Source organism: Crocuta crocuta, unplaced genomic scaffold (assembly GCF_008692635.1).
Source record: "Crocuta crocuta isolate KB4526 unplaced genomic scaffold, BGI_CrCroc_1.0 scaffold279, whole genome shotgun sequence".
NCBI lineage: Eukaryota > Metazoa > Chordata > Mammalia > Carnivora > Hyaenidae > Crocuta > Crocuta crocuta.
This window is the reverse complement of record NW_027551570.1, coordinates 342547-370477: the sequence shown is the minus strand read 5'-3', so window position 1 is coordinate 370477 and position 27931 is coordinate 342547. Positions and strand designations below refer to the sequence as shown.

Here is a 27931-nt window from a genome sequence, read left to right as displayed (position 1 = left end):
AATGTCAACTTTTCAAATTATAGCAAATAAATATCTTGGAGAGTCATGATCACAATCCTAATGCAATTAACAATGTATAACAGAGAAAAGTTCCCCTTTGCATCCAAAACACTGTGAGAGATTATTTATTTTAATGTAGTATGCCAATCAAGTTTTTATGTAATGTTCTATCTTGGTTTTAAAAATAGATTAATCCATTCTTTTATCTTTACATCTGCAAGTACACAAATAACTTAACTCCATAATATAAAATTGAGAATATTTTTAGAAAAACTTACCGTTGTCATTTTTCAGCATCCCATTGCTCAGTTGTTTTAATCTCTTTTGATGTGATTTGCCATTGTAGTGGATTTGTGCTTGAGCTGCCGAATTGAGCTGAATGTTACAAACGTTGCACAAAGTGAAATTGGTATGTTTCTTTTCCCTCTCTGGTTTTTCTTCAAAGTCATCAGGTAAAAATTCAGCCTCACTCTCCCCATCTTGTGCACATGTTAAATCTAGAAATGCAAAGAAATTTATGGGTAGGTAGATCAAGACTTCTGGATTCTTTCACATTACCAACCTGGGTAGCAAATGAACACTGTTATAGATAATAAGAATTCAAATTTTTAACTTCCTCCCATTTTAGTAGGTTGCTTTCATACTATTTAAAAGTGGATAGCTTCTTTAATGGAATACAAATGACAAATACTTAACTTTGTTTTTTCTATGTCAAATAGCGTGTTAAATGTCTGTCAAGGGTTTAGCAGGCATTACCTCATTCAATTATCATAACAAGAGAATATACATGATAGATTTTCCTGTTTCATAGCAGAGGAAGCTAAGGTTTAGAGCAGTCAAATCACTTTTCTAGGGTCACAGAGCAAATAAATGGTAGAGTTGGGACAAGCATTCCGGTTTATTAATCTCCAAAACCCACATTCTTTGTCATCTTGTTCTGTAGCATGTGTGAGTACTGGGTATTTTCCTTTTGACTCAATTAAATAACAGTCTCTTATTTTTATATTCCTTGCCAGTTATGTAAAGTCACTTACATCTGGACTGATACATCCTACGCATATAAAAATACTGAAACTATTTCAATACCTAAAATGTTATATTTGACACCTGGAACACAAAAGAGCTTCTGAATACCCAAGATATCTGCATAAGTAGGGGGTGCAAAAAAGTGTAACTTATCAATGGATTGCAATGGAATATGTTATTTTTTGATAAACATCTTCTTTGTATACTTAAATCTAAGAGAAAAGGGCTACCTACAAACCCAGCACCTCTGGCCTTATGATGGTAACAATTAACTTCTGCAAAACACATTTTACTATTCATTTACAAATTACTTAAAACAATGGCCCCATTCTAAAATGTTTCTGTGTTTTCACTACATGGGATTCTGCATAACTCTTATGGCCCAGGGTTGATATCTCCATTCTAATTTTCCAGATTCTTCAAGGATTTATTTTATTGTCTTTGAAAATATTGGCAGAGAAAAACAATTATTTTAACATGCTCCTTTTTTAAATTTTATTTAGTGTTTCTTTATTTTTGAAACACACACACACACACACACACACACACACACACACACAGCATGAGCAGGGAAGGGGCAGAGAATGAGGGAGGCACAGAATCTGAAAGAGTCCCCAGGCTCTGAGCTATCAGCACAAAGCCTGGTGTGGGGCTCAAACTCACATCCTGAGGGATCATATCCTGAGCTAAAGTTGGATACTTAACCAACTAAGCCACCAAGGTGCTCCAACATGCACTTATGAATTGTCCACCATATGGCAGGTAATCTCCTAGGTGCTGGAGATAAACTGATAAGCAAGAAGAAGATGGTCCTTATCATTATTTGTGCTCCTAATAATGATAAGGTCATGTGCTTTGGCATCAGGCGAATGTGATAACAAATGGCAAAATTATTTTAACAATCAAAATTTACCTGCTAAATCAAACCAAATACCTAATACTTGAAACTTAGAGAATATTGAAGTATCCAATTTCCAAAAGGAGTAAAAGATTTTAAGTATATAATTCGTGCTTTGGGGGGAACTAATTTATTTAAAAATATGTTAACGTTATTGTAAAAAGTAAGTTTTATGTTTCTTACTCAGGCAGACCCTATTACATAATATTAAATATACAATTTAAGTGGTCACATTTAAAAGAAAACAGATTTTGTGAAAGATAATTTTAGTTAAAGCAAAATACATACTAAAATTTTTTAATGTTTATGTACTTTTGAGAGAGAGCAGGGAAGGGGCAGAGAAGGAGACACAGAATCTTAAGTGGTCTCCAGGCTCCAAGCTGACAGGACAGAGCCCGACACAGGGCTCTAACTCACCAAGTGCAAGATCATGACCTGAGCCAAAGTCAGATGCTTAACCGACTGAGCCACTCAGGTGCTCCACAAAATATATACTAAACATGTTACATTTTCTTATTTTTTGACGTTTATTTATTTATTTTAAGAGAGAGAGAGAGAGAGACTGTGATTAGAGGAGGGATAGAGAGTGAGGGAGACAGAATCCCAAGCAGGCTGCATGCTATCAGTCCAGAGACCTACACAGGACTTGATTCCACAATATGAGATGATGACATGAGCCGAAATCAGGAGTTGGATGCTTAACCACCCAGGAACCCCTAGCTTTTCTTATTTTACATATATAAAAAAGCAATTTAAGTATCTACCCCAGGTCATATTCAGAATATTTCAAAACTTCTTTTTTTCTAGAATTGATTTATATTTTTACAGTCTTTTATCTCAAATTATCATTAAGTAATGAAAAAATTTAAATAAAAGATAATGTATATAATTACTGTGATATTGTATAGGCAAAAAAACAAATTGGAAAATTTACAAGGGAAATTCTTTCTCTATAATTAAGAAAATACACACATGTAAATTTACATATATGTTCATAACTATATAAAACACAAATAAGACTTAGAATAAAAGTGGAACTAGTTGCTGATATGAATGGTGAACTTAGAGTTGGTGCTTTTCTTCATCTTTTCCATATTTTCAAAATTTTACATGATGAACACAGACTACATTTATTGTTTTAAAAAATCAATATACCTGAAAGAAATAAGCCAAGAAAAAAAAGGACTCTGTATCCTACTGAATGAATGGTGGGTTTGTCAGAACTAGGCCAAACAATATAGACAGTCCTAGTACATGAGCCCTTGTGACACATCATTTTTAATAAATATACGCATGTTTGGAAGGAAAAATTTTCTTCCTTGATTCACATTTCCACCTTGACCCACAAAATAAGCATGTCTGCCAACGCTTTAGTAGGGGGAAGTACTGGAGAAGAAATTTTCTACCGAGGCTACGAGATTTATTTGCTTACACATGAGAGACTCAAAGATCACAAGAGAAAGTGAAGACTTTGTCACCAGTCAACAATTTTGCACTAGGGTGGGGAGAGGCAAGGATAACAACTCTTAAAGGAAATAGAAAATAAGATATATTAACCATGTGCCATGAACACTAGAAAAAAAAGGACATCCCAAATAAATTCTTGTACCTGGGGTGTGACATCACAAAGCATTTATAGAATTTGCAAGAAAATAGCAATGTTCCACATGGCATTCTCTAAAGTAGGAGGCAATATGCATAAAATAATTTTTACTCCTAATACAGTAAAAGTATTTCTGGAAGGAAAATTTTGCTCATTTGAGTTTCACTGGGAAACTTTTCAGTGGTCAGGCAAAGGCTTTAGGCAACTAGCTTGGAACCCAAACTATTTTATCAATTCATCCATTTTTTCCCACCTAACCTCTATCCCTCAGAATCAATGAAGGCACTATGAAAGTCTGTGGGTTATACAATAATGTGAATCTAGATTGTATCATGTAATAGGCTTCAGGATTAGCATTTTCCTGGGGATGATTAGTATAGGAATGAGTTATTTGCTTGTGTGTGTGTTTTAAATTTTGTAGACATAAAGTTTAAATTAATCCTATGATTTATAGAAATAAAAGGTAGGGTACTTAAGAGAATTCATTTTTGGTAAGCTACATGAGACAGTGCATCTGAGCATAATTTGAAAAACATAAAAGTGGAAATAATACTATTCCTGGGAGGTAATATGGTTCTTGTTGTTGATTTATAGTACATTGTTTAACCCACTTGAGAGCCTTCTGAGGTAGAAGCTGAAATGTCACCACTTGTATCAAAGCACCAGCTTTTGGTGTCAAGATGGCCCTGAAAGGGCTGATCTTTTCTTCCCCATACCACCCCCAGGGTAACAGTCCATAACCCTGAGACCCTACATTTAGTGTAACCCAACGTATTTATAATCAAAAGTTGGGGAATGGACATAAAAGCCAAATGACCAAAGTTGGAAAAACAAACTAAATATCGTGTTATTGGATTACAGCCCAAAGTATAAAATATTTCATACTGCAAGTATAATGAGTACCTACTGATGAGTAAATACTAATTATTAAATATTAATAAATATTAATTAATTAAAGTAAATATTAATAAATAAGTGAGGAAGAAGATACAACTCCCCTATAAAGTAATCCATGTAATTAAAATAATTATCCTCCTCCAGGAGGAATGGAATATAACTCCACATTCCTTAAGCATACGCTCTGCTTAGTGACTTGCTTCCAAATAATACAATATGGAAACAGGAAGAAAGTAACTATATAGTGGAGAAAATTGACAAACTGCCTTAGCAATGTAATCAAGGCTAACAACAGTGATAAGTAGTCACGTCGACAGCATGTATCCTTAAGATGACATGTTGAAATGGTATTTTACCTTTGTATATCCTCTGCACAAAAACACATGACCCAAGTCAGAGCATGAGAAAAATATCAGACAAAAACAAAATGCAGGACATTCTACAAAACACCTGACTCTTACTCATGAAAACTGTCAAGGTCATCAAAACTAAGGAAAGTTTGAGAAATTATCACATCCCAGAGGAGCCAAGGGAAATATTAAAAGTAAATGAAAGGTGGTATCCTTGATGAGATCCTGGAAGAGAGCAATAAGTCTGGTTAAAAAATAATAAAATCTAAATAAAGTATGGAGTTTCATTAATATTAATGTATTATTATTAGTCCCTAGTTGTGACAAATCACCCATAGTAATCTGTCAACAACAAAAGAAACTGGGTGGCTGGGGTATATGGGAACTCTACTAACTAGGCAACTTTTCTACAAAACTAAAACTGTGCTAGGGGCGCCTGGGTGGCTCAGTCAGGTAAGCATCAGGTCATAATCTCGTGGTTTGTGAGTGACAGCTCAGAGCCTGGAGCCCACTTCAGATTCTGTGTCCCCTTCTCTCTGTCCCTCCCCTGCTCACTCTCTCTCTCCCTCTCTTTCTTTCTTTCAATAATAAATAAGCGTTAATAATTTTTCAAAATTAAAACTATTTTAAAATAAAAATATTATTTATTTTAGACTGGGAGATAGATCAGGGACTTTTTTTTTATTTTGGTCTCTCTCCTTGATGCATAAAACAGGAATTTCTTTAGAACTTTGGTGCCATGGGAAGAAACTAAGAAGCTTCTCTTCTCTCTTCACCCTTTGCTCATTTACCTCCAAGCATGAAGATAAATTTTGTTTTTGGGAGGGTGAGGAAAAGGATCACCGCCTCATGTATGGCCCACGACCATGGATCTGTACTTCAAATTCTCTTAAAATTACATTCTTTTATCTTCTCAGCTGCCATATGCAAACTTATCACATCCCTGAATGGAAGGCCCATATGACTGCCTGTGACTGGGGAGGTAAATGCAATTCAGACAGGAAAGTGTGGAAAATCCAACACGGACCATGGTTCCAAGCCATTTTCTCTAATTTCATTTGCCTCTTAACTAACTAACCAACAGGGCGCCTGGGTGGCTTAGCCGATTGAGCATCTGACTCTTGATTTTGGCTCAGGTCATGATCCCAGGGTTGTGGGATTGAGCTACCTGCTTAAAATTCTCTCTCTCTCTCTCTCCTTGTGCCTTTCTCCCCTGCTTGTGCTCTATCTAAAATAAAATTTTAAAAAATAACTGACCAACTTACTCATTAATGAAAAATTTAACACACCTTAACTGAGGACTTTTGTCTATTGATGATCAGTTCAATCAAAATGAAGAACGGGCTGTTTGTGAGCATGCACATGTACGCGCGCGAGCGCACACACACACACACACACACACACACACACACACAGTGTTATCCAACCGATCTCCAAAATACTTAAGAATTCAAAAACTCCATTTTGGTTAGTATTTAATCTCTACCACAACAATCAACAACCATTAATATAAAATTAGAAGCGTTTACAGGAGTGGATATTATTTGACAAACAAACCTAATTTAATTGACTGGAAAAGTTTCTCTAAAGATGATGTCAGTATTTTATTTCAAAGTTAACAAGCCAGGTTCCATTCTCTTGCCCATGATTGCCTTCATCCTTTATTTTGGAATTGCTACCTTATCAAAATGACAAGCCTTTAAAATCTTGAAGAAAGTTAAGGTTCTACAATAATATGAAGTGACAGTAGATGACATCTGCCAACAGGCAGTTTAGAGCACAATAAACCATACTTTAAAAAGGGTTTTAAAAATGACCTATAAAATCATACAATAGTAAATTGCATCAATAAACTAAACTAAAATATTATTGGTTTTTCAATGGCTTCTCCTGCCATAGATTTTTTTTTAATGAAATAGATAGGGACTTAAAAATATAGAACACATTTAGCACAGAACTGCTTTCATAAATAATGACATAATCAAATACCAAACACTAAAAATCACTTTAAAAACTTTGGTATGAGTGGGGCACCTGGGTGGTTCAATCAGTTAAATGTCTGACTTCAGCTCAGGTCATAATCTCATGGTTCGTGGGTTCGAGCTCTGTGTTGGTCTCTGTGCTGACAGCCAGCTCAGAGCCTGGAGCCTATTTCAGAGTCTGTGTCTCCCTCTCTCTCTGACCCTCCCCTACTACTCACGCTGTCTCTCTGTCTCTCTCTCTCAGAAATAAATAAAACATTAAAAAAAAGAAACTTCGGTATGACAGTATATCTAGCTATCATTTGTCATGTAGGTGAAAAGAAATAAAACTTTGATCTATAGATATGCCATGGTGATACAGATGAAAAATGATTAATGTAACAGCTAAATACTAACAAAGTAGAACTCCCAAGTTCAATTGATAAGCAGTTTTAATTCCCTGAGTTTTGATAGTACGTATCCATGGACAACAAGTGATTAATTTTGCCTATTTCTTCAAAATCAGTTTCTTTGAGAAAATAAAAGTCTAAATATTGTTCAAATGTAAGAAAGTTTGCTTTAGAAAATCTTTCTTTTCTTTTTTTAGTTTATTCATTTATTTTTGAGAGAGAGGGAGAGAGAGAAGGGGGGGTAGAGAAGGAGGGGCAGAGAAAGAAGGAGACAGAAAATCTCAAGCAGATTTTGTGCCATCAGCACAGAGCTCAGTGTGGGGCTTGGACTCACAAACTGTGAAATCATAACCTGACCCAAAGTCAAGAGTCAGATGCTTACATGACTGAGCCCCTCAGGTATCCCAAAAAATTATCTTTCTGAAAGGAAGAATCTACTGATATTAAATTCCTCAAAAGTTTATTATACTATAAAGAGCTTTCTCAATCGCTTTACCACGGAAAAAAAAGAAGAGCACTTTTGGGGAAAGACATGTAATTCTAGACCATTTCCCTAAAAAGAAAGTGTACTTGTATAATTTGTACAAATTCTTATAAAGTTTGTAGTTCATTCCTGTATGACTATTTGACTGGCTTGATAAAAAATAGAAGCTCAAAAAATATAACAAATATCTCATCATTATTTGTGAGAATATGATGTTACAACTGCAAGTGTAAGATGTCATTCTGAAGAAACCTTTCAAAGGTCATATTAAAATTTAGAGGAAAGCTGTGAAGATCTTGAATAAGCATTCATAGAGGAAAATACTTAGAAAAATAATACTATGCTACTGCTCTATGATTGGACAATGGCTACCTGGAATAAAATCTCCAGAGACAATATTGTAAATGGATTTTTAAATCTCTCATTTAATTTGAAATAACTTTGAAAAAAACTAAAACAGCCATTAGGTCTCTGAAAGCTGATTCTAGCAATGATAACCACTGTTGCCAACATTTTCACTAAAGTTGCTTCTTGAAATTAGGATCAAATATGAAACATAATACGCAAATATTTTAAAGTCTAGTCCTCTATCTTGATATTTATAGAAGAAAATTGGCCATTCTTTTCTTGTTAGAGAAAATACAGGATTAACTTTTATTCAACATTTCCTTAAATTGGGATTTATATGGCATAAGTTATATCTGTAGAGATACAGATATTCCCAATGAACTGCAAGAAATCAAATGAATTCAGTAGTCCATTTACCTTTGTTTTCCAAGACTAATTTTTTAAAACTCATATTTTACTGTAATGGTTAAATATTAAAGATACAGATTATATGCATAATGTATAAACTACATTTCTATCTAGAATTTTATCTTTGAGAAAATTACAGATCACAACATTCTTCTACATTTCAATTTGAAAATTGTAAATAGTCCACAATTAGTGCTATAAAGTACCAACATGAGAACAATTTTGCATTGATCTCATTCCCCACTAGAGAGCAGTATGAATTTAAAATTAAAACTACAGTATCAAGATTCCCATAACACTAGGCATAAAAATAGCATTACTGTAATTTTGTAAATATATAATACCTCCACACATACTCACATATATAATTTTCAGCTTTAGTGGCATGCAACATACATATAGATATATATGTATATATAGTATATCTAGTTAATTCCATATAAATTCACCATAATCTAGCAACAAAAATCAGAAATAAACTGGAGGAATGGCACAGAAAAGCAGACAACGTAAATCAATATAATGATCATATGTTACTCCAAGTTCTCTATTAATGAGCAGCATCAGTTTTATCTAGTTTTCTGACTTAACTATCACTGTGGAACTTTAAAACTGAGGACATTTTAATTAGTATTATCTTACTTTTATGATAGGAAAATGATATTACAGGAGATTACATGAGACAAGTCAAGGTTAATGGATTATTATTTCAATTACAGTTTTTATTACATCATGGCATTAAACCAAATTTGTCAGTTTCAATAAGATTATGCACAAGGTGAAGGAAGGCTTACTAAATATTCAAGGATTCATATACCGAAATTAAAACTTGGAAAGTCAGGAAGAGATAGAGTGAAATTTTTAAATATATTCCTTTTTCTTTCTCAGGCAGTGGGTTTTTAGAATTGTAAACTCAGCATCAGCCATTTCTATTTTGAGGGCTCAGATGAAGAAAATCCTACCTTATTCTTCAAGTGATCTCTGAGACCAAACAAGAGCTCATGGTTTAATTTCAAAAATGCAAACAAAGGCAATTCTTATTTTTCTTAATAAAAGGCATTCTATTAAAACCTATATTCAGTAGTTAGATGTATCTTAAATTCCAATGTAATTAATGTCATCCCTTAAAGTTTCAAATTCCTATCAAAAAACTTCATAATTACTTATTTTATTTTTATAAATAAGACAGATATTTTCTTATGTTCTGACCTTCTTATATATATATATATGTATATATATATATATATTTTTTTTTTTAAATTTTAGGAATCTCTTCTTAAATCAGTCATGATTTCAGGGCCTCCTTTGCAAAACCTGGCCCCCTGGATTTATGCCACCCAGTATCCCTGCCACGCTATCAGGGTAATTGAGGCTGGATTATGGACCATGTACTTGAGTTCTCAGGCTGTATTTTTTTATGATGCTATTTTAAATATGAACCTTGTTCCCTTGAGAATGCACCGAGTATCTTTGAGCTTTCATCTGTATCCTGCTTTGCATCTAAAACAGCTTATATAAAACTTAAGAGTGGTTTGCCCCAGAAAAACTTCTGAAGACCTAAATTAGAGAGAGATTGTTTGGGCTTATAGCTGGTGAAAAATTCTGCAGTGAAAGGAAGGAGGAACCCAGAAGCTCACTGAAAAGTGATTGGACAAACATATTTAAAGTACCTCCTTTGTAAACNTGGGGATGAGCACTGAGTGTTATGTGGAAACTAATTTGACAATAAACTATTAAAAAATAATAAAAAATAATAAAAAAAAAAAAATAAAGTACCTCCTTTGTGCGCACCATTCTTTTAGGTACCTGGCTGATCAGCACACCCACAAAGCGAACATCCTAGTCTTCTGCAGTTTGAGAAGAGGGTGAAAATGTAGGTTATATTGACTTTAGGATGACTTGAAGATCAGTTACATGCTAAGGGAAGAGTAAAACTGTGGTGTTTGTTGCAATTAAGATTTATGTTTGCATATTCTGCAGTGGGATGCTTGAGCTGTTCATTTAAGAAGGAGCTTTATTCATTTTAAGAAACAGCTCTTATTCATAATGCTTAAAGTCATGGGATTTTCTTTTTCTTTTCTTCACCAATTCTATCTTCTTAAACTACATTTTGATATTTCTGTGACTTCAGCTACTGTCCATTTCTAGTTTTTTTAATAATATGGACGTTCCTGTGATATGCATGCAGTTTTACCATAACCATTCTTATGAATGGCATAATCACTCTTAACACAGCGTTTCCTTTCACACACCCCCACCCTGGTATCAGAGGATTAGAGAAGATACTACTGATACTTCAGAATATCTTCAGATTGCATAAAAATGTTTTCTCATATCAACAAAAACTTTCCTGAAAAAATTTGTGCATTCCAACTGTGGCCGACAAAAGATAGCCCCTAGGATACCCCCCTCAAACCTCTGCGTAGTCTACTCCCCTGGAGTGTAGGCAGAACCCTAAACTTGCTTCTACCAATAGAATATGGTAGAGGTTATGGGACATATGTAATTATGTTGACATTATTTTATATTACATGCAAGGAGACTGTAATTCTCATTATGTGAACAGAGACTTCCTTTCCCCTGCTAGCTTTGAAAAAGCAAGCTGACAAGTTTTGAGCTTCCCTATGGGGAGGTCCACTTGGCAAGGAACTTGGGGTAGTCTCTGGCCAACAGCCAGAAAGAAACTGAGGCCCTCATAAATAGCTGAACAAACAGATGAATGAGCAAGTGTGGTTTCCTCTATTGTCAAATCTTAGATGAGACCACAGCCTTGGCTGTTATCTTGGTAACCAAGTTCTAGAAACCTAAAGGAATCAAAGGGTCTGTGACAACTTCCCTTCATCAGCTTTCTTACTCATTATTTCATATAGACATTAGCCCTGTGCTCTCAGATGCTATGTTTTGTTTAGAGCTGTTTTGCTCCAAAGCTCTTAAGCCCACACCCACAGAAAGTAATCAGTATGTCACTGAGAGATTTACTTTGAGTAAGGGTATGTCAACTAGCCAACAACAGATACCCTATGTTTAACCTTTCTCTTGTCGCTCAGCAGCTACAAGCTTGCAGGGGACCAAGAGAACCCAGCTAAACAATGTCTGGATTCTTGATGCTTAGAAGCTATGAGATAATAAATCTGAGCCCTCTTCGGTTCACTATGATGTTATACAGCAACAGATAACTAGTATATTAACTAACTCTTCTGTATTAATTAACAGTAGCATTAGGAACCTACCCAAAATTCCAAGGAATTAAGAAAAGCTTCTACAACAACTTACCCACAGATTTTAAAAATGGTTTAAGTAATTTCTTTCTTTCTTTTTTTTTTTTTAATGTTTTACTTAATTTTTGAGAGAGAGAGAGACAGCATGAGCAGGGGAGGGTCAGAGAGAGAGGGAGATACAGACTCTGAAGACAGACTCTAGGCTCTGAGCTGTCAGCACAGCCCGATGTGGGGCTTGAACCCACAAACTGTGAGATCATGACCTGAGCTGAAGTCGGCCGCTTAACCGAGTGAGGCACCCAGGCGCCCCAAGTAATTTCTTTCTTAAATGCTTCCATTTAAGACATCCCAGCTATCTCTGAATCCCCACACATATAAAGGGTATTTGAGTAAAACAAATAGAAAAATACTTTCCCCCCATGATGATCTAAATCACCTGATGTACATCCATGACAGACATCACTACTTAATTATGACAGTCTTCTGTTCAGAGCCTGGATTTGGTTTCACACACTCAAATTGTTCAGATTTGCCATATAAAATGAAAGTGTATTTGCTATACAAAATACATCGATTCATATATATCTGTCAAATTTGACCTAAAGAGAAGTAGAAATTGATTTAAAAATAAGACAAAACTAAAAACAACTTTTAAAAATAAGACAAAACTACGTAGTTTTACAATGGTACCATTTAACATATTTTTCCATTATCAGAATGATAAGCTTGAAGATTGTTAATTAAGTTTGTAGAATTCAAGAATTCGAGACCCAGTAAAAATAATCCAAGTTTTAAATGATTTTGTTACATTATAGCAGTTTTTATAGATAAAAAAGTTATGCATGGTGTTAAATTTAAAGCAAAACATAACTATACACATAGAAGGTGCTCTTTATGCGTAGAAAAGTTTAGTAAAGATTTCATTGTGTTCGTGTTTCTCACATGCATTATATTCAGATTTAAGCTCCAAATAGAGACATGATAGATGTGAATATAGGTCTAAAAAGAGATGTGAAAGACCATTAAATATTAGGTAGATTCATAAATTTAAATGATAACAAATTAGTTGTCTTAGACCTAAAAAAAAAAGACAAAGAAGAATCTTAACAGTGTCTTAAAATATATAAAGATTATTAAATTGAAAGTGGTTGTCAGCTTCTGTCCATTTCTCTTAATGAAAGAATAATAATTCATGACTTTAAACTATGGCATGAATAATTTAGGGTACATATAATACTATCATTAAGAAAGAAAGTTCTCTGGATGGGTGTTTTTCTTTTCTCTTAGTTTTTTAATAGGCTTTCATGCATCCAAGATAGTTAAAATTAAATCCTTTTAAAGATAAAAAGGTAGATTCTGCTCTTTTCAAATGTTCTGATCTCCAGAGAATGAAAAACTTCCCTAATGAAGATTCTTCACGAAATGAAAAGTTTCTTGTAAAAGTATAGTAATATTCTACCATTAATATATATTTTTCATTAAACAATTTTTAGTCAGCAAATAAATTATAATTTCCCCTTTGCAGGTTATTGTATTAAATGTTTATTTATTTATTTTGAGATACAGAGAGAGAAAGAGATAGGACCTGCACAGCACAAATGGGAGAGGGGCAGATGGGGAAGGAGGGAGAGAATCCCAAGCAGTGGGAGCTGGATCTCACTAACCATGAGATCATGACCTGAGTGGAAGCCAAGAGTCAGGAGCTTAACCAACTGGGCCCCCTAGATACCCCTTGAATGTTGCTTTAAAAAAAAAATTAATGTTTATTTTTGAGAGAGAGAGAGAGAGAGAAAGAGTGGGGTGAGGGCAGAGAGAGAGAGAGAATATCCCAAGCAGTCTCTGTGCTGTCACACAAACCCCAGTGTGGGCCCCGAACCCATGAACCAGATCATGACCTAAGCCGAAGTCATAAGCTCAACAGACTGAGCCACCCAGGGACCCTGGATGTTGCTTTTTAATTGAAATGTAATTTAGCAAGCACTTCTTGGTCACTTGACTAAGACCAAGTGAAATGCAATTTAGCAAAATGTTGGGTCTTAGGGCTACGAGTGATTTTTTTTCACTTTCTTTGTAGCTTGAGATTTCTCCTTATTTTTTTTTAATCTTTATTTTTGAGAGAGAGGAGAGAGAGAGTAAGCATGGGAGGAACAGAAAGAGAGAGACAAAATCAGAAACAGGCTCCAGGCTCTGGGTTGTCAGCACAGAGCCCAATATGGGGCTTGAACCCATGAACCATGAGATCATGACCTGAATCTAAATCAGATGCTCAACCAACTGAGCCACCCAGGCACCCCATTAAGATTTTTCTTTAATTCAGTTTTCATATTTAAGAGATATGGGAATTAAGAGATATTGAAAACCATAAATTTCAATTTGTCAGTAGTTGGATTTTATCTAAACATCAACTCTAGTGTTCTGGTAAATCCACAAATCACTTTGAAGAGTTCTGAACATGAATTTACAGTATAAAGAACAAGACTCATCAAAGTGTGCTGATCCTAACATTTTGCAGGTGTGTGAATCCACCACCCCTCTGGCTCTGTTTCCACATTTGTAAAATGAAGGAGGAAGGCAAATGATCTCTGTTCCCTTCTTTTTTGTTTATTTTTGAGGGGAGTGGGGAGCAAGTGCGAGTGAGTGTAGGGAGGAGCAGAGTGCAAGGGAGAGACAGAGTCCTAAGCAGGCTCCATGCTCGACGTGGAGCCCAACGTGGAGCTCGATCCCACGATGCTGGGACCATAAGTTGAGTTGAAATCAAGAGTTGGACACTCAACCCACTGAGCTGCCTAGGCACCCCAGGCCCCTGTTCCTTCTAATGCTACTAAAATGCAGTCCAGTTTGGGAAAGTGTGTTTTACATTCCTCTTCATGTAACCATTATTGACTTTGCTGCAACACTGTGTTTTGCCTTTAGAATAATTTTTTTAATCTGATATTTGTTTGGACTTTAAGAGTTAATAAATGATTTTCACATATATTTTCCCAATTAATTTTCCTCTAATTGTGCCAGATCTCATATCTTCAGCAATGGATGTGTTAATTGATAAGACTACTGCTTTTACTTTTGCAGCCAAGGAAACTGTCAACAAAGCAAAAAGACAACCAACTGAATGGGAGAAGATATGTGCAGATGATATATACAATAAGGGGTTAATATCCAAACTATGTAAAGAACTCATACAACTCAGCAACAAAAACCAATCTAATTAAAAAGTGGGCACAGGACCCAAATAGACATTTTTCCAAAAACATACAAATGGCCAACAGACACGTAAGAATCTTCAGGAAAATGCAAATGAAAACCACAATGAGATACCACTTCACACTTGTTAGAATGGCTGAAATCAGGAAAAAAATAAACAAGTGGGGGCGAGAATGTGGGGAAAAAAGGAACCCTCATGCACTGTTGGTGGGAATTTAAATTAGTACAGCCACTCCAGTAAACAGTATGGAGTTTCCTCAAAAAAATTATATCATATGATCTAATAATTCTACTACTGGGTATTTACCCAGGGAAAAAAATACTAACTGAAAAAATATATGCGCCCTTATGCTTATTGCAGCTTTATTTACAACAGCCAGGACATGGAAGCAACCTAAGCATTTACAATAAATTAATGAATAAGAAAAAATGTGATAGTTATACACAGTGGAATACTAAGCAGCATAAATATTATGCCATTTGGGACAACATGGATGGACCTAGAGGTATTTGCTAAGTGAAATAAGTCACATTGACAAGGGCTGATACCATATGATTTCACTCATATGTGAAATCTAAAAAAAAAAATGAATAAACAAACAAAAAGCAGAATCAGACCTATAAACACAAAGAAGGAACTAGTGGTTGCCAGAGGGAACAGGGGAGGGAGGGATGGGCAAAATGGATGAAGAGAAGTGGGAGAAAAATAGGCTTCCAGTTATGGAATGAATAAGTCATGGAAATAAAAGTCACAGCATAAGGAACATAGTCAATGATATTTTAAAAGTGTTGTATGATAACAGATGATAGCTACACTTGTGAGGAGTATAAACTAGTATAATATATAAACTAGTCAAATCACTACGTTGTACACTTGAAATTAATGTAACATTGTATGTCAGCTATACTGAATTTTTTTTTAATTTCAAAAAAAAAGACTATTGCTTCTGATTGATGTCTCAGAATTAAACTACTCATGCTAAATCTTGATGGCCCATGAGTCAAGAATGGCCAAGTATAGGAGACTGACAAAAAGCTCCTCCACTGTATTATCTAGTGGAGACCATCTGTTTAGGAAAGAACTGGCCTTTGGTATGACCATCTCTGTTGTGAGAGGTGTTGCAGGCTGCAGTGTCCTGATAATATCTCAAAACTCTTGGTTCCTTTAACTCTCTGTCCTGATCATATGACCAACAGGCCATCTTTTTTTTTTTTTTTAATTTTTTTAATGTTTCATTTATTTTTGAGAGAGAGATAGAAACAGCATGAGCAGGGGAGGGTCAGAGAGAGACGGAGATACGGAATCTGAAGCAGGCTCCAGGCTCTGTGCAGTCAGCACAGAGCCCAACAGGGGGCTGAACCCACGAACCGTGAGATCATAACCTGAGCTGAAGTCGGATGCTTAACCAACTGAGTCATCCGGGCCCCCCAACAAGCAATCTTTTGACTTTGATTTCTCCTTCCTTATATGTATCCAGGAGAGATGTGCATCAGGAGAGAATGAGCTGACTGTAGGAACCTGATATGTTTTCGATCCCATGGAGTAAATTCCCTCTGAAATCCTCGTGTCTTATTTCATTTTATGCTCCTGCTGGATGGACTACACCACGGTATTCAACAAACAGCCTTGTGTAAAACAAGTGCCCAGAGTAATTGGCACCAACACCTATTTGAAAAGTGTTCATAATTAATTTGTGTTTTAAAACACTAATAAAAATGTCAGGGCTTTTTAAGTGTGTAAAAAAAATACTAACAATTTAGAAATACTTTTTTTTTCTAGTTACCATACACTGGTGAAACACTTCACAAAGAGTATTCATTTAATTTTTAAAACACTGCCAATGAGGGTTATTTTAGATCCTATAATTAATCCAAATTTATAGATGAGAAAACTGAGGCACAGCTAATAAGTAGCAGGGCTGAGTTTTGAACTCAGGCACTGGCTCTTGAATCAATGCCTAATGTTATCTTAAATCCAGATTGTAATAAATAAGGAGATTGTACAATCTAAGATTCCCTCACATATGAAAAGGCATGTGTACATTCTTAACAAAGTATATGGCCTTTCTTTCCTGAAGTTTCTTCGTTTCTTGGTTCAGTACCTTTTTCTAGCAGCAACTTTTAACTGGCATCTTGTGATGTGGATATACTGCAGTCATTTATTTGAGATCTATTAAAATAAAATGGTTAAGCACTAATCAACAACATATGTTTTTCAATTAATTGATAATACATATTTATTTCTCATGCTTATGTTAACTAATGGGGCACTTTGAGTGGTTTAAAAGTATTTATGGCCATAATTAATTTATAAAAATCAACTCTTAAAATATGAAATCAACTTGGAAAATAGTGATTCATTTGTCTCTCCTTCTCCACATACACACACATACTGCACACAAGCATACCCTCAGAAACCTTACTTTAATTTTTTTTTTAATTTTCTATTTGAGAGAGAGACAGACAGAGCATGAGTTGGGGAAGGCTAGGGAGACAGAGACAGAATCTGAAGCAGGCTCTAAGCTCCGAGCTGTCGGCACAATGTGGGGCTCAAACTCACAAGCAGTGAATCATGACCGGAGCTGAAGTCAGACACTTAACTGACTGAGCCACCCAGGCTCCCCAGAAACCTTACATTTTTAAACGTGTACTTACACGTTTCTCTTCAGGGGAGGACAATAAACCAAACTTAAATAAATTTGTTTTGCTTGGTATCTAAAAAAGCAGAAGTTAACAGACAGACCGGTGACCTAAGAAGATGATTCTATATTGCCTTGTGTCTTGTTGGAAGGGTCCCATTGTTCATTAAGCAGATACTACCTTCCAAATGATACTAGGACATCCTAGAAAGTGAGCCCTACTTCCAGAGCTACGTGTAGGATAACATCACATGCCATCTGCTATTCTTTACTAATTCTAATGCACTTTTGCCCTGATGTGCTTGCATTGTTTGGAAAATGAACACTTGCCCATTATATTCAACAATAAAAATGGCCCAGTGGGTGTAATGAAACAATAAAAACAGTATTCTTGGCAAGTGTTGCCATCACAGTTTGAGATTTTATATCGTTGCTGAGGAGTAATTTCTAAAACAATTACTTGTGGGCAAATATATTAATAATATTCAAATACACCAAAGCTGAGAAGCGAATCTGCAAGACAGGAAATTTGAAGTTCAGACTGACATTTTGTCCAGGTTATGGCATATCCCCTGGGCTCAGATGCCACAGCATGTGTTAATTTTATTCCAGCTTGTGCCCTGGGTGATGATAGTTACATTTACGAAGTATAGTAAAGAGATTTTTTGAGGATATCTCTTTACTAATTTATTTAATTCTTATATTGATAATCTTGGTTTCATTTCAAACCAGAGAAAAGTTCTTCCTAAAATGTCTAGAGGTAATTTCTCTAAATATGTCTGTTATGATGACATTGCCGTGGTCAATGAGCATAATGTCTAGCAGCCACATGTTCATGAAGCAATTGTTCATGAATTTTAAATGATCAAGGTTATATAAGTAACAATAGAACAATGGAGCAAACTCATAGGAACTGTCTGAAGTAACCTGGTATTAAGGTAAAATTAAATAACTGATATATATAAACTGATCTCTAAGAACTGCCTTATGCTTTGCTAGCATTCCTTCATGAAATTGCGTTCTTTTAAACACATCCATCCATTAGAAATAACAAGTTTCAAGTTTTCTCTCTATGTAAATAGCTTTACATTCTTGAAATTTTGAGGGTAATTTAGTTATGCTAAAATTTAAAAAGCCATGACCTATTACTTTACATTGACTATTTACAAAGGGCACTTTACGATTTTCTAAAATGTATAAAATAAATGCTTAAGAAATAGCTAAAATTCATATTCAAACATGTTATTTCTCTCCGATCACATGACTCATTTTTCACCCATAAGAAATATTCCCAATTTTAATGAAATTGGCAGTAATTATTATTTCAATTGTTGATTTAACATAGTGAATTCAGTTAAGCATAGCCTTCTATTTTCTTTATAAATATAGGCAGTCTGAAGCAGAAATTATTTTCTGTATTGTTAATTGGGTTAGATAATTATTGTTGTATGAGTTAAATATATTTTTAAATAGTGTATTATACTAACCTTTTAGAGCTATTTTGCTTACTGTGATCACTTTGAGGTTATCTCTAGAGCATAGTTTTCTTCTAGAGTTAATTCTAGCTGGAGAATATTGTGATAGAATATGAACCTTTTGTTTTGTACAGCTCTCTATAGTTTTTAATTCTTTAAGCTTGATAGTCAGGTTTTTTTAAAAATCAAGAGACACTAATAAAATGTGTAGGACCTATAAACAAGTAATTAATGATTGAATACTTTTGATGTAAAGTCTAAGGGAGTATAATTCAAATGAAGACTATAGTTTAAAATATTTCAGTAGAGAATAAAATGACACAGACATTAGTAATACAAGTTTTATAAAAATTATACTTAATGAGAAACACAACAAAAATATCTTACTACTGATACTTATAGAATCATTCTGAACTGCCAATCTCAAAAAATAAATAAATAAGTGGCAGGGTGCCTGGGTGGCTGAGACGGTTGATCATCTGATTCTTGATTTCAGTTCAGGTCATGATACCCGGGTCATGGGATCGAGCCCTGTATCAGACTCTGGGCTGAGCATGGAGCCTTCTTAGGCTTCTTCCTCTCTCTCCTCTTCTGCTTGTCTCCCTCGATTGTGCTCTCTCTCTCTCACTCTCTCTCAAATGAAAAACAACAAGTGGTCATTTCTAGATCCATTTGATAAAGCAAGAATCTTCCCTTATAGAACTCCCTCCTATACAGAATTTGATAATGATGAAGTAATTTTCTTCTCCCTAGCCACCTTCAAAAGCCTACATTTATTCTCCTCCTTTCCCACTCCACCTATCCAATTCAAATGAGTCTACCAAGCATAGCCCCCTGTCCCTGGCCTCAGGGTTCACGAGCATGGCCCAGGACTAGCAAACCATGGTGACTTGTTCCAAAGGAGGACATATGACCCAAACCTGGGCCAATCAGAGACCTTCTGTGAGATTTTATGTTTAGATGCTGAGGGAGTTACTTTCTCTAAAGCTAATCCAATACTAGATGTTAACAGCTGATGTCTCCCCTGAGTGATGAAATCCTGTTGCAGCCTGAGAAAATGAAGCTGTGCTAGCCAGATTCCAAGGTTGTTCCCAATGCTCCTCACTCTCTGTATTCATGCTGGAGAAATGATGGTGTGTGGCTCCTGACGCAGCATCATGAGGCTTCTGCTCTGCACCCTCTTGGACCATTTGCTTAGAGGGAAACCAGAGGACACACTGTTAAGTATACTCTAACAGCCCTTTGAAGAGGGACCAATGGCAAGGAACTGAGGTCTCCCAACCAAATTCAGATCCCAATTCACCAGCCATGTGTGTGTGTGATTTGCACATGTAAATGAATCCTCCAGCCCCCCAACAGGCCTTCAAGAGTTTATTGATGCCATGCCAACATCGTGACCACAACCTCACGAGAAACCCTGTGCCAGAACCACCTAACTAAGGTGCTCTTAAATTTCAAGCATGCAGAAAATGTGTGAGGCAATAAATATTTATTGTTTCATGCTGCTAAGGTTTAGAGTAATCTGCCACACAGAGATTGGTAACTAACACTGAAGTTCAGTAGAGTCACAAAGAAATGAGAAGCAGAAACTGAAAGAATTATAGCAGAAGTGTTCAAACTTGAGCCCTGCTTTACTTGAGTTTATTCCCTCCATTTTCACTCTTTAAGTTTCCCAATATACTTCCTGTTTATAAGTGTCAATAAATTATTTTTCTTGCTCAGGTACCTGATTTGGTTTTAGGTCACTTGCAGCTTAAAAAGTATTAATAGTGTTGTTGATGATATGAGGAATGCTACCATTCAGTGATACCTCTAATGAACCAAGCATTGTGTTAAAGATTTAAGAATTCTCCATAATACTTTAACAACTCTGCTTTTATCCTTTCTATGATGAAATCCTGAGTGCTTATGTACAGTGGCCAAGAAACAAATTGGGTTTTAGATGCATGTCTATCTAATACCGAAGCTGGAGCTTTTTCCACCATGAATCTACAGTTCATATTTCCATACATCTGGAGAGGATTTAATCTCAGATAAGGCAGGAGTAACTGTTTATATCACTACATTCACAAGAAATTATTAGGTGACATTAATTAAATTTTAAATCTTAGAAAATTAACAATGCTTCCTTATAGGTATTTCATCTCTCAACAAGTTCAAGGAAGTCCTTTATTTACTTAATGCATTCTTCCAACATTTCCCCTCCAGGCAGAATTAACTTTCTATCACTTTGCTCACTTAGAAGTTCATTCATAGAGCTGACATAATCCTTTCACAATGGAGCCCAATAATTAGAAATGGCTTTCTCTCTCCAATAGATTATGAACTTATCTAAGAGTAATTTGAGTTTAGTCATTTTTTATGTTTTTTTTATTATAAAGTAACACAATCATACCAGTTTTGAAATAGAGAAAAACTTAATGCAATTCTTCTAACACTGCTTTTCCCAAATTCATATATAAGATATTACCAGTTATTACACGGTAAATACAAGATCTAAGGAGAAATTTAAAAATCTGGGTTAAACAAAGGTAAACAAAACTATTTCCTGTTTGACAGACATCTAAGAAACTTTAAAGTGCAGATTTTTGTTGTAACTTTACAAATGAAGAATATAGTATGCAGGATTTTCCTAATTTATTTGGCTATCAAATCTTCTTATCACAAAGCTATTGAATAAGTGTTTCATGGAACATTGTGAATGAGTGCAATATTCATTACGTATTAGGGCTCTTTGTAATTTTTACTTTTATAAATGAGCGACAATAAAAACCTTTTGATATTTACATTGTTTTGTATATATTCTGGATAATTTCCTTAAAGTAGAGTCATAAAGATGTTAAGTGTTGCTTCAAGGACTATGAACAACTTAGATTTTTCATGTCTGTTACATACTTTTTAAAATGGCTATACCCATTTTTATACTGCAGTTAAGAAGATGCGAGAATGTCAGTTTCACTGCACTCCTATTAGTGTCAGATACTATATTTTTTGCTTAATTTTTCCTATGAAATGAGTAAAAGTTATAACATATAGCTATGAATATTTTTATTTTTATTTTATTAGGAGGTAGGGCACCTCTGTATGTTTTTATTAGCATTTCCTCTCTGAAATATATATTGCTGTACCTTATCCATGTGTACAAGGCAATATAGGAGTCTTTATTTCTTTTTTAAAGCAATTTTAGGGGCATCTGGCTCAGTCAATTGAGTGTCTGACTCTTGGTTTTGGCTCAGGTCATGATTTCATGGTTCAGTTCATGACGTTGAGCCCTGCATCTGGCATGTGCTATGAGCACAAAACCTCCTTGGGATTCTCTCTCTCCCTCTCCCTCTGCCCCTCCTTGCTCATGCTCTCTTTCTCTCTGTGTCTAAATAAATAAATTTATTTTTTAAGAAAGGAATTTTAAAATTCTCTTGTTCAATGAGTATTAACTATTAGACTACAGTTATTGATATTTTAAATTTATTTTTAATTTTGCATGGGCTATTTTGACAAAATTGTAGTACAATAAACCAATAAATAAATAAATAAATAAAATAAATAAAACTACATTTTTGTAGGTGGGTTTTTTTTTGTGTGTGATTCCCTCCAGGTTTTAGAAAATAGGCAACTATAATTTTCCCCTAAGTTTTTTGTTGGTTGTTTGTTTGTTGTTATAATTCAATCTGAAATCTATTTTTGGTGCACAGTGTAGAGTTAGGACTTAAGTTGACAAAATTTCCCCCAAATAGCTGGCTGATTATCATAGAAAGATTTATTCTATTTCCATTTATATTTTTAGTTTTTAATCCATTGATTTTTTTTTAGTCAACATACATTATAAGTGCATTTCATTTGTGTAAAATGTCATTAATTTTAACACCTATGTAAATTTGTGTAGCCACCACTGTCTATAATCAGCATATAAAACATTCTCATCACCCCCAAAACTCTCTTGAGTAACCCCTTTGTAGCCATATACTTGTTACTCCCAGCAACTACTGATCCGTCCTTTTTAACTGCTTTTGTCTTTTCAAGAATGTAATATGAAAGGAATGGAAAGCTGTATACCATTTTTAGACTATCTTTTTAACTCGGGATAATACTTTTGAGATTCTTCTAAGTTGCTACATGTATCAATACTTTATTCCTTTTTACTGTTGGCAAGTATTCCACTGTTTGATTCTGCCAGTTTGCTTTCCTATTCACCTGTTGAAGAACATTTGGGTTTTCTCAAATTTGGGCTGATATAAACAGAGCTTCATGAAACACTCATGTACAGGTTTTTGTGTGCCCATAAGTTTTCATTTCTGTAGAGTAAATACATAGGAGCCATATTGAATCAAGTGTATGCTTAACTTGAGAGCAAACCATAAACTGTTGTCTAAAGAAACTACCATTTTGAATTCCCACCAGCAATTGATGAGAGTTCCAATTACTCCAAATTTCTATCAGCACTTAGGATTGTATTTTTTAACTTTAGTCATTCTAATAGATGTTTAGTGGAACCATATTTTCATGTGCTTATATATAATCTATATAGCCTCTTTAGTGAAGTATCTGTTTGAGTCTATTGGATGGAGTTTTGAGAATATAAGTGTGTGTAATGTAAAAGATGCCAACTCTATTTACAGGGTAATAAAAAATATTAAACTCAACTAGATATAATCCATTGGTCATAAATCCTATAGATTCAAGGCCAACCCTAAGTGGAAGACTGGATAGGTGAAGTAATGAATTATGTAATAAGGATGTAAAATTGTAAGCAACTTAGACATAAATCAATATATTTTATTTCTAACATGAAAATGAAACAAGTCCACTGTGGCAGGGATGGTTAGGGGAACAGAACCAAGGACAAGCTGTGCTATCTTGTGACAACTATCCAGTTATAATTACCAAAACTTACAATATTTTCATGGCTTTTAAATCTACTTAAGAATATTTTCATAACCCAGATTTTTAAAAAATCATATTCTCAATGGAGTTAAAAGAAATTTAGGAGTTAAAATGTAAAAATATATATACATACACCATATATTTACATATTCTGGAAACAAGTGTTTTGTTGGCAGACCCAGCCTCAAGAGCATTTAACCCATGCAAGTGAAGGAGTCCTCACACTCAGGAGGACCTTGTTTTTGGAGTCTAATGTTCTGCACTTATTGTCTTGACATTCTTAATTCAGTCTTTGGATTTGTGTTTGGCAAGTGAACTCCAACAGGAGAACGAAGCATGCGTCAGGGAGGTGGGTGCTTATGGCTTTGGCTTAGATGCCACCATTGTGCATACTCTCCAGTATGAGTCCTTAGCGGCCCACTTCCCACCCCATGGTGTTCCAAGCTCTGCCATCCCCTCCCTGACTCCACACTGCACCCTCTATCAAGAGTAGCAGGGTTTTTTTTCTTAAATTTATTTCTAGGAGAGAGAGAGAGACAGCGTGAGCAGGGGAGGGTCAGAGAGAGAGGGAGTCACAGACAGAAACAGGCTCCAGGCTCTGAGCTGGCAGTCAGCACAGAGCCCGACGCGGGGCTCGAACCCACGAACCGCGAGATCATGATCTAAGCAAAAGTCGGACGCTTAACCGACTAAGCCACCCAGGCGCCCCAAGAGTAGCAGTTTTGCGTTGGAAGGGGAAGGGATGCATTTTCCCCCACCTTTGATGGGGACAAGGATCAGGCTCCGGCACATGCACCCTGATTTATCTTGGGTTAGGGAATATTGATGGCTATCCCTGCTCTGGGATCCTAGTGCCACAGCACATTGAGTGATACCTCATCCAAGTACCCAGGAGAAGTTACAATCTGTTGGGTGTTGTGCTCTGTCATAGAATGAGTCGTGGGCTTGTGAAAAGTGGAGACTGCCTTCTCTGCCCTGAGCCAGGTTATAGTATGTAGGTTCTCAAGGGAGCAGGAGATTATAACAAATAAAGACACTAGAACAGCAGGGCAGAGAAGAACAGGGGGAGCACAGAGGATTCTCACCCCATTTTTATCATCATTCACCATACACTGCAGCCATATAGAGGATACATACATCCAAAGGATTTCCCTCCAGTGAAGCTGCTCACCCCTCACCCCTGCAACATCAGTTCCCTTCACCTCCCCCTCCACAGAGGCAGCTTCTTTCTACTTGGTTCTGAGGGTAGTTCATTAGTGGAACCATAGTTTTCTCTCCATTATCTTAGAAATGTTAATCAACAGTCAAAACAAAATATGTGAAGACGGACCAACCTTGGTAAATAAGATTATCAACTCAATAATATGCCATTCTCCTGGAGGAACTTTTACAAGAAAGAGAACATTTTTTTAACCAAAAGAAGGAGAAAAGTTTACCCCACTTAATATCCACAGGTAAGAGATTTAGAAGTGCTGCTTGCCAGAAAACTGGAAAAGCAAACTCTCTCTCATCCCCGTCAAATTCATATACATGAAAATTGCTTTATGATTTTTAGATATGACACCAAAGGCACAGTCTATGAAAAAAATAATTGATAAATGGGACTTTGTTCAATTTAAAAATTCCTACTTTATAAAAGATCATGTCAGGAAACTGAAAAGGCAAGCCACAGAGTAGAAGAAAATATATGCAAGAGCTAATTATGAGAAAGAACTGTTATCCAAAATATATGAAAACATAAAGTCCTTTTCTAAATAAGCCTGAGTACTTACTCTGATAATTGTCAGTAATCTCACTGTTTACATGCAATCCTCCAATTATTGCTTAAATAAATGAAACTAATAAGAGTGCCAACACACACACACATATACATTTATACACACACACACACACACATATAGGTGTTTATGTATATATGTATACACACAGACACACAAAGAACTCGTAAAACAGTAAGAACGCAAACAATCTTATTTAAAAACGAGCCAAAGGCCTTAAAAAACATCTCACCAAAGAAGATACACAGATGACAAGTAAGTATATGAATAAAAGCTCCATGTCCTATATCAACAGGAAAATGCAAATTAAAGCAACAATGAGACATCATGTGGCATTTATTAGAAGAGCCCGGATCCAGATCACTGACCACACTAAATGCTGGTGAGGATGTGGAGCAACAGATTCACATCCATTGCTGGTGGGAGTGCACATTGGTATAGACACTTTGGAAGATTGTTTGACAGTTTCTTTCAAACTAAATATACTATTGCCACTTGATCCAGCAATCATCTACCCAAAGAAGTTAAAAATGTATGTCCGCACAAAAATCTGCACATGGATATTTATAGCAGCTCTATTTATAAATGCCCTAATTGGGGTGCAACCAAGATAACTTTCAACAGGTAAATGGATTAAAATAAACTATGATGTTTCCAGAAAACAGAATATTATTCAGTACTAAAAAGAAATGAGCTATGAAGCCATGAAAATACATGGAAGAAGCTTCAACACATATTACTAAGAGAAAGAATCCAATCTGAGAAAGCTGTATACTATATGATTCCAACTATATGGCATTCTGTACAGAGGCAAAATTATGGAGACAGAAAAAAATATCAGTGGTTACCCAGAGTTGGAGGGGAAGTGGAGGGATGCCTGGACAGAACACAAATGACTCTGGGGCACTGAAAATACTCCATAAAATACTATACTGATGGATACATGCCATTATACATTTGTTCAAATTCACAGAATAGACAACACGAAGGGTGAACCCTAAGGTAAACTAAGGACTTTGGTGATCATGATGTGTCAATGTAAGTTCATTGATTATAGCCAGTGTACCATTTTGGTAGGGGATGCTGATAACAGTGGAGATGATTTATGTGTGGGGACACAGAGTACACGGGGAATCTTTGTACCTTCGTCTCAATTTTGCTATGAACTTAAACTTACTCTAAAAAAAGTCTTTTAAAAATACCATGAATATTGAGAGGGAAACCATGAAAGACAGGCAAGTTTTATGTTAGTACACTTAATGACACTATTCTCCTGGTTTTTGAATAAAAGATTTGTGTTTTCATTTTGCACTGGGTCCACATATCAAACGCAGCCAGAACTGTGTGTTGGTATGTGCTTTGCAAATATTTTCTGCCAGTCTATAGGATGTCTTTCCATTCTCTCAACATGGTCTTTTGCAGAGCAAAGATTTTAAGTTTTGATGAAATTGAATTTATCAATTTTTGTCTTCAATGGACTCTGCTTCTAGTAACATATTAAGAACACTTGAGTCCATTCATACAGATGTTCTTCTAAAATATCTACTAAAATTTTTGCAGTTTTATAATTTACATTAAGAAATCTATTACCCAAACATTATAAGTAATTTAACGTTTTTAATCTACATAATTTCTATTCAAGACCCACTTTCCTCTTCTTCTAGGACTGTCCTTACACCATTAGAACTTTTCTCAGTGAACTAAATATCTCCATCCTGTTTTTCCTGCATATTTACCATTTAGTTTTGTACCAGTGCTTCACTGCATATATTTCTACTGAGTTGTACGACAATTCAAAAACAAAAAGAAAACCTCTCTTCAGCTTTACCAAATGCCTGTTGAATCCATTTATTGAGCTCTTAGGTAAGGATTATCTATTTCAGAGGTGCCTGGTTGGCTCAGTCTGTAGAACATGTGACTCTTGATCTTGGGGTTGTGAGTTTGAGCCTCAAGTTGGGTGTAGAGATTACTTAAAAATAAAATCCTAAAAAATCTGTAAAAAAAAAAAAGAATAAAAAGAATAAAGATTATGTATTTCAGTTATAAAATTTGAGGTTAACTTGTTTTTATAGATTCCAGTCCTCTGGTGAAATTTTACATCATATCATTTATTTTGGTCCACATATCAACGTCAGTTGTATTTTATCTCTCCAGTATCTGAATAATCTGTAGTCTAGAGCTCTACCCTTTTTCCTGGGTTTTGGTTATCTTGATATACTTGAAAATTTTTATTGAATGGTGGGAAATGCATAGAATAATCTATAGGGGCTCCAAAAGAGAGAGGTCTCCCCCAGAGATTACTTTTCTTCTGGCCTTCAATTGGAATTGAGGCAGATCCTCTTGACTCAGAAAAT

At 35.3% G+C, this 27931-nt stretch overlaps 1 protein-coding gene and 1 non-coding gene across 8 annotated transcripts in view; both read right to left on the bottom strand.

Annotated features, from left to right (window-relative positions):
• Positions 1–27931, bottom strand: part of LOC144220593 (uncharacterized) — a 402447-nt gene that overhangs the window by 176442 nt on the left and 198074 nt on the right. For all 7 annotated transcript variants that reach the window (XR_013331791.1, XR_013331790.1, XR_013331792.1 and 4 more), the window contains exon 2: positions 279–497. Coding sequence is in view for 3 of the 7 variants with exons in the window: in XM_077750900.1 (XP_077607026.1) it covers positions 279–497 (219 nt within the window). In the remaining 4 variants the exon portion in view is untranslated. The remainder of the gene's footprint in view (positions 1–278; positions 498–27931) is intronic.
• TRNAL-UAG (transfer RNA leucine (anticodon UAG)) lies at positions 13808–13892 on the bottom strand. Its single transcript has one exon. It is a non-coding gene; the product is annotated as a tRNA-Leu (tRNA).